At 61.1% G+C, this 11,692-nt stretch overlaps 1 protein-coding gene across 1 annotated transcript in view; it reads left to right on the top strand.

Moving 5' to 3' along the window:
* Positions 1 to 8,353: 8,353 nt before the first annotated feature.
* Positions 8,354 to 11,692, top strand: part of ARSG (arylsulfatase G) — a 28,840-nt gene continuing 25,501 nt past the window's right edge. Inside the window, exons 1-5 of the mRNA XM_062592097.1 lie at positions 8,354 to 8,574; positions 8,747 to 8,934; positions 10,162 to 10,209; positions 10,696 to 10,807; positions 11,074 to 11,211. Of these exons, the coding sequence (XP_062448081.1) occupies positions 8,354 to 8,574; positions 8,747 to 8,934; positions 10,162 to 10,209; positions 10,696 to 10,807; positions 11,074 to 11,211 (707 nt within the window). The remainder of the gene's footprint in view (positions 8,575 to 8,746; positions 8,935 to 10,161; positions 10,210 to 10,695; positions 10,808 to 11,073; positions 11,212 to 11,692) is intronic.

Genomic DNA, 11,692 nt, shown 5'->3' with positions numbered 1-11,692 from the left:
CGGCGGCGGCGGCTGCCGGGCGCTCGCTCCCGGCCCGTCCTTATATACCGGCTGCAGCCGGTCTCCGCCGGCGGCTCCGCAGCGCCATGTGCGCGCCGGGCCCGGCTCGCCCCAGCCCCAGCCCCAGCCCCGGCGGCGGCGGCGGCGGCGGCGGCGGCACCGCGTGCGCCGCGCAGGGGGCGGCGCTGCCCGCGGGGCCGCGCGCGCGCGCAGCGGGGCGCGTGGGGCGGGGGGACACGCGCGGGGCCGCGCCGCAGCGCAGCCCGGGGCAGGCGGCGCGCGCGCGGAGGTGCGCGGGGCGGAGGGAACCGCGCCGGGGTGGGGGGTGGGGGGGGGGGGCGTTTGCAGTGGGGCAGCGGTGAGGGGCGCGGGGCGGGGGTTGCGGTTGCAGAGCCCCGCGGAAAGATGCGCGGGGGTGGGGGGTGGGGTATCCGCACCGGGCGTTTGCTTGGGGCCGCGCTGCGGTGCGCGGGTGGGGGTGGTGGTGGTGGGTGCGGAGCCGCCCCCGCGGAGCCCCGCGCAGCGCCGCGGCCCGGGGCGGCACCTGCGGCGGCGGCAGCAGCAGCCCGCGGAGCGCCGGGCGCAGCAGCGCGACCGCGGCGCTGCAGCCGCGGCAGGTTGGGGCCGGGCCGCGCCCGCCCGCGGCGCCGCTCGGGACGCGCGCAGGAGGAGCCGCCGCGCGCGGCGCTGCTCCGCGCGTGTCCGCGCCGGGCTCGTGGCGGGCCGCGAGGCTGCTGCGGGCCTCGGAGCCCCGGGCGGCTTCTGCTCCGGCCTCGCTGGGGGGGAGCCGCTCGCGTTACGGCCGGGCCATGCGCCGCTTCCAACGAGGAGGGAAAAGGCGCAAAACGGTTTCTTTATGGAGGATGCTTAAAAACGGGGATTTGCCAGTCAGCCGCAAAGCGTGCGGGGCCGCTTCGTCCCCGGGCGGAGGGGAGCCGCCTGCACGCCGGGCGTCCGGGCACGGCCGCGGGTGCAGCGTCCACGGGCGTCCACGGGGGAACCCTGCGGGATTGGTGCCGCAGGGCCGTGGGTGCAGCGTCCACGGGCGTCCACGGGGGAACCCCGCGGGATCAGTGCCGCAGGGCCGTGGGTGCAGCAGCCATGGGCGTCCACGGGGGAACCCCGCGGGATCGGTGCCGCACAGCTGTGGGTGCAGCGGCTCTGGGCGCCCACGGGGGAACCCTGCGGGATCGGTGCCGTAGGGCCGTGGGTGCAGCGTCCATGGGCGTCCACGGGGGAACCCTGCGGGATCGGTGCCGCAGGGCCGTGGGTGCAGCGGCTCTGGGCGTCCACGGGGGAACCCTGCGGGATCGGTGCCGCAGGGCCGTGGGTGCAGCAGCCATGGGCGTCCACGGGGGAACCCCGCGGGATCGGTGCCGCACAGCTGTGGGTGCAGCGGCTCCGGGCGCCCGCGGGGAACCCTGCGGGATCGGTGCCGCAGGGCCGTGGGTGCAGCGGCTCCGGGCGCCCACGGGGGAACCCTGCGGGATCGGTGCCGTAGGGCCGTGGGTGCAGCGTCCATGGGCGTCCACGGGGGAACCCTGCGGGATCGGTGCCGCAGGGCCGTGGGTGCAGCGGCTCCGGGCGCCCACGGGGGAACCCTGCGGGATCGGTGCCGCAGGGCCGTGGGTGCAGCGGCTCTGGGCGCCCGCGGGGAACCCCACGGGATCGGTGCCGCACGGCTGCGGGTGCAGCGGCTCCGGGTGCCCACGGGGGAACCCTGCGGGATCGGTGCCGCACGGCTGCGGGTGCAGCGGCTCCGGGTGCCCACGGGGGAACCCTGCGGGATCGGTGCCGCACAGCTGTGGGTGCAGCGGCTCTGGGCACCCGCGGGGAACCCTGCAGGATCGGTGCCGCAGGGCTGCGGGTGCAGCGGCTCCGGGTGCCCACGGGGGAACCCTGCGGGATCGGTGCCGCACAGCTGCGGGTGCAGCGGCTCTGGGCACCCGCGGGGAACCCTGCGGGATCGGTGCTGCACAGCAGTGGGTGCAGCAGCTCCGGGTGCCCGCGGGGAAGCCCGGTGCGGCGCACGGGGTTAAAGTGGAAGCTGATGGTTCTGGTTTATACCCCAAAATAATTGCCAAAATGAAATGCTGGTTCAGCTCCCGGCCCTCTCTGCGAGGGCGGGTGCGGGCTAGCGGCTCCTTGCGCGATCCCTTCCCGGTGCTTTTCTTTGTTCCCAGGAAAAGCCAGAGGGACCGTTACGGTGGGGCTAGTGGGCAGCTCGGGCCCAATTCCTGTGAATTTCTGACGAATGGGGCAAATCGTCTCTTCCTTCCACTCGGACGAAGCTCCCGCTAGTTTCTCCTGGCAGTCGCGGGCCAACGTCGGCCGCCTTCGGCGAGCGGCCGCTGGTCGTCGCGCTCCGAGGGAGCGAGCGCCGTCTGGCCGCCGCGGAGCGGGGAGGACCGTGCCTGGCCAGGCCTCCCGGAGGGGGGTCCTCACGGGGAGATGCCCTTCCCCTGGCTTCTTGGATTTTTGTGTTTGCGTGCGTTTGGGTATGGAGAACGGTGCCGGCCTCGCCTGGCCGCGCGAGCGCTTCCCGCGAGTCGCTTGCCCTCCCCGAGCTGTGATTCCTCCCGGCAGCTGCAGTGCAAGCGGCTGTGGGACAGCGCGGGAGGTTCGTGCCTCCAGGGCAGAAATCAGAACGCAAATATCTTTGGCATGACAAAACCAAAGGAGATTTACTCCTTGGTATTTCTTGTCAGCACTTCGCATCTGCCTCTCTGCTTCACCTTCTCGTTCTTCCCCTTTGCCCTTTCTAAAGCTTTTTTTTTTTTTTTTTTTTTTTCCAAAAAATGTGCTGAGACTTGGCAGTTGGGGGCAGTTGGGTTGCAGGGGACCTCCGGCCGGCGCCTGGTCCGATGGGGCCAGCTCAGGACCACGCGGCGCCGGCGGCCCGGGGCGCAGCCGCTCGGGTCGTGCGTCCAAGGGCCCCGCCGGGCGCGCGGTGCCCGCGGAATTGGATTTCCCCTGGAAAACGTGGTCTGCAAACAGAGCGGGCGAGCCCTTTGCTTTCTGCTGTCGGGGGGTCCCGGACTTCATTTATTCTGCTCAAGTTTGTCTAGCCAGTGCTGTTCTGCATGAATAATGTTTTCTGTGAAAGGCCTAGCAGTTAGATGGGTGAAAAAAACAAAAATTCTCCTGCCTAAGTGTCTGGCAGAAATCCTAGCAAATCTGCAAAAATATGTTTTTGTCCTTGCTGCTTATTCTGGTAGGAGAACTAGTATAAACTATTCCGGTAGAAAACCTTTTCCAGGAATAATCTCTTGACTCTGTTCAAAGCATTGTGAATGCAGTTTTAGCAGGAATGCAGCTTTGCCAGTAAACTTGCTGGTACGGAGGAGGCCCCGGCAAGCCAGAAGAAAACTTGCACTCCCTGTGCCCTCCGCAGAAGCTGCTCACGCAGCATCTGCTGCCCTTTGCCGTGCCCTGATCAGAAATAAAATCTGGGCATGGTTGATTTAGATGGCCAGGGCGGCGAGGCCCCGGCACGCGCCGTGGGTCCGGGAGCCCCGCAGCTGCCGGAGCCCCGGAGATGCTCTCGGGTTTCTGGGCTCCTGCTGCATCTCATCTCCAGGCTTTTTGCGAGATCTGGATATCTGTCTGGCTTCCAGGGGGTTGCTGGAGTGGTGTGGGGAGACTGGAGGGGCCGGGTGCCGCTCGCACCGCTCCTCCCTGGCCGCCCCAGCTTGGGAGACTTCAAAGCGTGGCAGGTTCCTGGGCTCGGGCCGCCGCTTTGTTCTCCAGACAGGCGTGAAAATGTGCAAGAATGTGAAAAATGTGACAACGAGCGAGCTGGCCCCAAGATTTGTAAACTTCTGGTTAATGTGTAATAAATCCGTGGCAGATAGCCTGAGCACGGGGCAGGCGGGCCGGGGCGCCGGCTGCACGGGCCGGGGCGGCGCTGGCATCCCCGGCCGGCCGGGCATCCCCCGGCAGCCGTCCCCGCGGCCAGCCCGGCGCTGCCCTTCCACGCCGTGCCTGCCTGGAGCCAGCCGGGCTCGGGAGAGGCTCTGAGGCCTTTTTGAACTGGTTTCTCCGGTTTTGACTTACCCCTTGTCATTCTTCGAACCGCATTATCTGACTTTATAAAACCACATGCTTTTGCCTGTACTGGTGATTCCCTGGTACAAAGTCCCTGGCCTGCGGAGCAGTTTAATAACCTCCAGCGTCGCGCTGAAGTCGGAGAGCCGTTGCAGCTCGCAGCCGCGTTTAAAGGAGTGCGGTGGGGGTGCACTTTATCTGGAGGGTTAGGGAGGCCTCAGTTCGTGCGTATAATTATGCCAAGTAGCCGATGCAGCTGCAGCGCCGAATGCAGCGTTTCCTGCTGAGCGTGGGGAGAGGCACCGGCGGCTCCAAGCCCAAAGGCAGCTGGTGGGGGCATGGGGGGGAATCTCTTCGGAGTCAGATTTTCGTTCAAAAAAAAAAGCTAGAAGAGATGCGGATGGTGCTTCAGCCTCCTCCTGCGTCGCTCTGGGGTCCGCCGAGGCGGTGGGAGATGCGGCTCGGCCCCGGCAGCAGCTGGGGGAGGTTCGTGCTGCTGGCGCGGTGCGGCCTCGGCCTCTCGAAGGGCCTCGTTCCCCGCCGGTGGCCGGGATCGCTCGCTTGCAGCTCGCTCGGTGCCGGCTCGGCTGGAGCCAAGTTTTAGGGCTTTCGGCGGGGTTTGTGTGATGGGCCGGTTTTGCATGGAGCGGCTTGGCAGTGACCCGGCTGTGCCTGGTGCAGGACCAGGAGCTGCTGGCGTGGGAGGCTTTTGGGGAGCAAACGGGTGGGATCCCCGTCCCCGTGCTGCGGGGAGCGCCCGGACCCCGCCGCGGGGGCTCGCGTTTGCCGACAGCGCCCGGCAGGACCTTGAGGCGCTGAGGCTGATGCAAGCAGGTGTCCCCGCGTGCTTAGCTGGAGTTTGGACCTGCTGCGGAGGGAGATAACCCTGGAGCGCGGAGGCGAGACGTGCGCGCCGTGTCGGCACGGCCCCGTTCCCACGTGCCTTCCTCCGCATCTCCCTCGGACGGCTTCTGAGGATCAAAGATCAAAAAGTTTTGTCTGACCGTAGTGCATAAATTTAGGCCCCGGCTGACTTTCGCCTGTAAACTGGAGGGAAGAGCGTGTCCTTCGCAAGCGGTTTTGCTTGCTCCGGCTGGCCGTGCCGCACCGGCGTGCCTCCCCGAGCAGACGGGAAGCCCGGCCAAGGCGCAGGCTGCCTCGCCGCTGTCGGCGCGCTGCGGCCGGCGAGGTGCGGCCCGCGCTCTTAGGCCATATCTCGCCCGCCAGACGCGCCTCGCCGGGCAAACCCCGAGCCCTTTCCCTAGCAGCCGGACTCCGAGCAGCGCGGTTTGTTTTTTGTATCGACATTTAAAAAACCGTGTTCTAAGCGGAGAGCGCACGGGCTTGGAGCTGCAGCCCCGGGGCCCGCGAGGCCGCGGTTCTGTGCTGTCTGCCCGGCCGGTCTCGCTCTGTGAGCTCGAGCTGATCGTCAGCACAGTGTTTCTCTGCCGCTTCTGGCCTGGAGACCCCTTGACAGCTCTCTGCAAACTGCCTGTATTGCTCCGGTCCCTTCGGGTTTATGGTCCTCTCCAGGAAGGGCATCGCGTCCGGGGAGGAGGCAAATCTTTCTAAAACCAGCCTACGATGGCAGAGAGGAGTTGCAAGCATGACTCGGTTTCTCACTTTGGTTTAAAAAGAGGCTGTAAAATCTTCGCCGCGTTTCCAGGCGGCCGCGTTCGCCTCCGTCGGCAGGATCCCGAGCGGGCGGCAGGGCTGCGCGCAGCAGCAGCGTCAGGACGAGTTTCGCCTGCGCTGCGCTGCCGTGTCTGCTCCGCACGCCGGGCCTGGGGGAACTGGAGCATCCTTCTGCTGCCTGTGGTCTTCAGCCCTCCTGGAGAGGTGGGCCGAGGTCCGCTCCTGGCTGTTCCCGGGTAAATCCAGCTGTTCCTGTGCAGCCGGTGGTTGTGTCCATGCTGAGGCTGGCCCAGTGGAGAGGCTCTGTGGGAGAACATTAGACCTTCTGGGCACCTCTTGGACCTTTTGGAGGCCCTTCCACCTGCAGGGAAGCAGGACGAGAAGGAAAGGGTGCACCTGCGTTCAGAGCCTTTCCCCTGATGAAATCCAAAGGGATTTCCAAAGAAATCCAAAAGGGAATTATTCTGTGGGAAAATAAAGGTGATTCAGCTCGGGTCAAACATGTCCACATACCTAATCTAAGTTCTTCTTGCTGTTTTGCAGCTCAGTGCCAGGGACTGGCCATGGTTTTGCGGTTAGGGCCCAACCTGGGAGCCTGCGGGGCGCCCGCACAGCCCTCTCCCCCGGTCAGCGTGTCTGGCTGCTGGACTGCCTCTTGTGCCCTGTTAGTGCATGCACAGAAAGCTTTGAGATCTGCAGATAAAAGTTTATAAATTAAAGCTCTGGGCTGTGAATTATTATTTGAGGTACATTCCTAATCACTGTGGTGCTCCGTGAAAAGTCCTGAAGTTGCTGGTCTGAACTAGCAGCCTAAGCTCTTAAAATCTGAATAATGAAGCCTGTGAATAATTTGTTTTGCCAGCTACAAAAATCTCGGCCTACAGATGGGGCTCATTGTATTTTTTCTCCTGCCTCCTTGTATCTCGTTGTCCTCTTTTACGTTAGGTTGTTCGTTTATTGACTCACCCCTCCTGGTTTATCTGGGTCATTCTGGATGTCGTCCTCCTTGGCTGTGTTGACTGACCCACAAGAGCTGTGTCCTCAGCTGCACATTCCTTCCCCAAGGTCGCCGATACACAACTGGAAACATCTGTCACAACACTGGTCCCGGCTGGACGCCGCTGGCCCGCGGGTGCTCGCCCCGGCTGCCCGCGGGCTTCGCCCCCGCGATCGCCCACCCCGTCCTTGCCGATGGAGCGCCGTGGGGCGGCAGCCGGCGGAGGGTCCGCGCCTTCCCCGGCAGTGGCACTGTGCTCCTTTCTAGCAGCTTGCTTTCAACACATCTCAGCAGATTCATCTCGGTTTGGCCTTAATTTTCTGCTGAAGATATTTTGCCTCCCTGCTTTGTCGCCGGTCTGCAGGGTGCTCGCTCTCTCCTCGCTGCCTTTGAGCCACCCGGGGCCAAGTGCTGCCCTAACGCGCTCTGCAAACCCCCGATTTCAGAGGCTGTGCAGCACAGTGCTCGCTCCTGTCAGCCCAAATGCTCCTGGGCTTAATCGCGTTCCCCGCTTGCCTGGATTTCTGTGCTCTCGCTGCTAGGAAGCAGCTTTCTGGCAGCTGTGCTGTGGATTGCAGCGGGGCTGTCGCTAGCCAGGGTGCGACTCGGTGCGAATAGCCCTGGGGCTTCTTCTCACCCACCAGCACGGATGGGGTAGCGTGGGTAAAACTGGATTTGAAAAAATGAGCTCCAGGAACCGAACAAGCTCCTTGGAAAGTGTGAAAATTAAAGCAAGCCTGTGCATATCTTTCCCCTCTGCAGACGTCAGCAATGCTGCATAACCTGGTGAGGCTTGGAAGTCAGATGTAAGAGCAGTTTGCACATCTGGGTGAATCTTCCCAGGGCTGCTGAGAAGAAGCGTTGCAAAAGAGGAAGCCAGGCTTCTCTGGTGAAATGGCCAGAGTTTATGCGACGATTGCAGGAAAGGGGCACTAGTTGTTTCCATGCATTGAGGCAGTCACCAGTTGAGCAATCCTGAGCCTGACAACAAAAGTGCAACTTCAAAGGCGAAGTCTTAGCATCTGGATAAACAACTCTTGCCCATGCTGGACTGGGGGCCAAAAGAGCTCCTTCAGGTGCTGATTGCTTCTTGTTTTCCTTGCACAGGAGGACTCATCGCGATCCCTCCCAAAGGGCAGTCGGACGCTCAGCCCCACAGCCTGGAAGAGACAGACAACGGCACTTCGGAAGAGCGAGACCTGCCGCGGAGATCGGCTCTTTAAACTCCGCACGGGAAGAGTCATGCGTCAAACGCGGATGTCATCCGGGCTGCAGCAAGCGTAGAGGAGCTGCTCGGGAAAATCAGGCACGCTCCTGAAGGAAAAGACTTTCGTCTGGGTTTTGTGTTTAATTAGGTATTTACCAGGAGAGAAAAAGAGAAAGTTAAAAGTAGAGCGACAGTGACTTCAAACGATATTTGACTTCTAACAGTAACACCTCTGCAAGCCCTGGTTTTAGGGATTCCAGCTGTGTCTGGGAGTGCAAAAGGCGGAGGATTATAGCTGAGCTGGTAGCCGGGTGATCAAAACGGGCCTGCTGGCACGCAGCCTGTCCCCCGAGGACCACTTGAAGGTGGGAAACCTGCTCCCGCGCTGACGCGGCCGGGCTCAGCGAGCACCCGGCGGGCACGAAGCCGAGGCAGCCGCGCTCGCGGGAAGGGGCTGTCCGGGTGCCATGCGGGCCCCTTCCCCGGCTGCGCTGCCGGTGCTCGCCGCCGCGCTGGCCGGGCTCCTCTGCGGCCGCGCCGAGCCCCCCGCGCCCAAGGGAGCCGCTCGTCGGAAGCCAAATTTCATTATCATCCTGGCGGACGACCTGGGATGGGGGGATCTCGGGGCCAACTGGGCGGAGACGAAGGACACCCCGAATTTGGACGAGCTGGCTGAGCAAGGCATGAGGTAAGCGTCTGAGCGGCGGGTCTCTTGGCGGGCGTCCCCGTCGCAGCCGATGGGGTTCCCCCGCGGCGGGCGGCAGGGCCAAGCGGCGTTTGCAGACACCCGGCTCGGGCGCAGGGGCCGGTGCTGCAGCCTGCTGCCACGTCTCGCAAGCGAGGGGTCCCGTGCTTTGCAGGTTCGTGGACTTCCACTCGGCCGCGTCCACGTGCTCCCCGTCTCGCGCCTCTCTGCTCACCGGACGGCTCGGCGCTCGCAACGGGGTGACCCACAACTTCGCCATCACCTCGCTCGGTGGCCTGCCGCTGAACGAGACGACGTTAGCCGAGGTCCTGCGGGAGGCTGGGTACAGCACAGGGGCTATAGGTAACTCCGGCCTTACCCAGGGCCCTTCCATCGCGTGGGTTGGGACAGGTGCCGGCAGCTGGAGGGATGAAGCTGCCCGTCTCTGCCTTGTGGTGGAGACAGCGATGGTGGGTAGCTTGTCGCCAGCTTGAAGCTCGGGTGACAACTAATGGGGAATTCAAAAGATTGAGCGTGAGAGATTTTGCACTTCCTTCTCTCTGTTTGCAAATGCACACATAAATAATTTATCAAAAAAGAGTAATTTTCAAGCATAAAAGCCTGAAATTTGGGCCTGCTCCAGTTTTACATTGAAGCTCTGGTTGCATAACCTTGGAAGTGAATACACTCTGTTTTCATCAGAAAACATGACTGTGCAGAATAGCTCTGTCCTCACGCATCCCACGCTGGTTTTGACACGCTCAGTGCTGCCTTGGAGTGTGATGCCGCGATGGTCGGTGTCCGTGACTTGTGGGTGCCCTCCCGTAGATGAGGGATTGTCGTATCGTCTTCCCCGTCACGTGTGGAGAGCGGAGCGAAACGTGAATTCCCGTTCCAGCCGTCAGACTGGGATGAAAGTGTCACAGAAACCAGGAAAGTCAGTTAGTGAAACGCATCTGTGGTCGCAGCCCGACACTCGCTCACAGTGGAGAGCTCTGCTTTGACTTCGAGGGTTGTTTGGCTTGCAAACTGGTGTGGAACTAAGCCTTTTCTGGCTTTTTGTTGTACTGAATTTTGCAAAGCCCTGAGAATGGGGCAGGAGCTGACGTTTGGTCTGCTTGGAGGGTCCTTCTTGAACAGCTGTGCCAAGCAGGAGCACGTGAGAATAGGATGCCCCGAGCCAGGGTGGCACAGGAGCCCTCAGTTTCTCTTTGCTTGGTTAGTTTTTGCTGTTCTCTCTCATATCAGCATTCTTGGTGCAAGCAAGGGTGAGGACACCATCGTGTGCTGGAGCTGGGAGGATGAAGCTGGTTGTTTAGAACCGATTAGAAAGTCCTCTGCTCCACCACTGAATGCGTGAAAGAGCCTTTTAAAGCTTCAGGCAGTTGGTTTGCTCAGACACCAGATACCTTCAACATTTTTTCTGGGTTTCTGCTAAGCTGCATTCTAGAAATCAGGCCAGCAAAAACAAGTAGCCTTTTTGTTGCTAGATTAAAACCTTCTGCACTGTGCCCTGTATGTAATCACTGCTAGCTGCAAAGTCCATAGTCCATTTAATCTCTGAAAAGATTATTTATGGCTTCTCTGCAGGCAAATGGCACCTGGGACACCATGGCCGCTATCACCCCAACTTCCGCGGTAAGGATTTCCCTCTCTCCTCCAAGCCGGTCACAGGCTGATCGTTGCAGGCCTCCTGGGGAATGATTTGTGGAGTGGGATGCCACTCCTGGCAGTGGAGGTGGAAAAGGGGATATTTCTGGCATATAAGCCAATACTGAGGGCTTCTGCTTTGTGGCTCCTGCTTGGTTATGCTGTCCCACGTCTTCAGTGAGGTGGTTTCTGAAAGGAAGAGGCTGCCAGGGAAAAAAATGCAGGGAAGTGAAAACAAAAAAGAGATGTCAGTGAACTTTCCGGTAGCTATGATGTGAGCAGGGCAGATGTGTCTGGGTCCTCCTGGATGGGTCATGAAGGTGGCCTACAGTGGGGCCTCGCAGCTTCAGTTCGGAGCAGGCTTTGCTCCCCACATGCCAAAATGCTCAGTAACCCCAAATGCACAAACAATTTAGAAGAGCTGAACTCCTCCCAGCAGTCTCGCCCCTGCTCATGCGCTGGTTTGAACCTCAGGTTTTGACTACTACTTCGGGATCCCCTATAGCCATGACATGGGCTGCACGGACACCCCTGGCTACAACCTCCCGCCATGTCCCGCCTGCCCTCGGCACGTCGCAGTGGCCAGGTATGGCTCCCGCGGGGAAGGGTCCGTGTGCAGGGCTGTTTAAATGCCCAGACTGCAAGGCAGGAATTTCCACCCTAGCCCTGAGAGCCCTTGGGGCTGGAAGGTGAAGGCTTTGCTGTAGACATTTGCTATGGGCATTTGCCTTCGTTGGCAGAGAGCTAACGGTTGGCTGTGTTGTGTTGTGTCCCTGTGAGCTGCCAGTGGATGGGCTGGTCCGCTCATACCAGTACTGGTGACTAATGGGGCTTCTGATTTCTTCCTGGCAGCTATGTGAAAAAAGACTGTTACACGGATGTGGCTCTTCCTCTCTTTGAAAACATCACTATTGTCCAGCAGCCCGTCAACCTGACCAGCCTGACGGCACAGTACGCAGAAAAAGCATTGCAGTTCATCCAGCGTGCCAGGTAAAGATGCTGTGCACCAGCCCAGTCCCCAGTGTCCAGCCCTCAGCCGGGAGAGTTTGTGGAGTCACTGCAAGTGTCTTCTGGTGATTATAAGGGAGCAAGGTATGGGTGTTGCTGGTAGGTTGCTAGTCCAAGAGAAATGATGACTCCAGGGTGCTTTCCATGGGCTGGAGAGCAGTAGGTGTTTCATGGGTGTTCCCTGCCAAGCCTGTTTTTTTTTTCCCTGAGCTCTGCTGTATCTGAGAGCTGAATTTGGCAGCTGGGTCTTAGCTGACAATGCTCTGGCTGTGACTATCCCACTGTGATGTTGATACTGCAGAACAAATAAAGCAAACTAGCACTAGCTGAAAGCTGCGCACATGTATGAGGAATCCCGCTCTAAGAAGTGCGGCATTTGTGTGCTGCCGGGGAGAGCAGATTTTCTGTAATGATTCCCAGAGAGCAGATCTGTGAAGAGTAAAATTCAACAGTTCTGCTCTCA

This window comes from Rhea pennata, chromosome 19 (assembly GCF_028389875.1).
Source record: "Rhea pennata isolate bPtePen1 chromosome 19, bPtePen1.pri, whole genome shotgun sequence".
NCBI lineage: Eukaryota > Metazoa > Chordata > Aves > Rheiformes > Rheidae > Rhea > Rhea pennata.
This window is presented reverse-complemented; position numbering and strand designations above follow the sequence as displayed.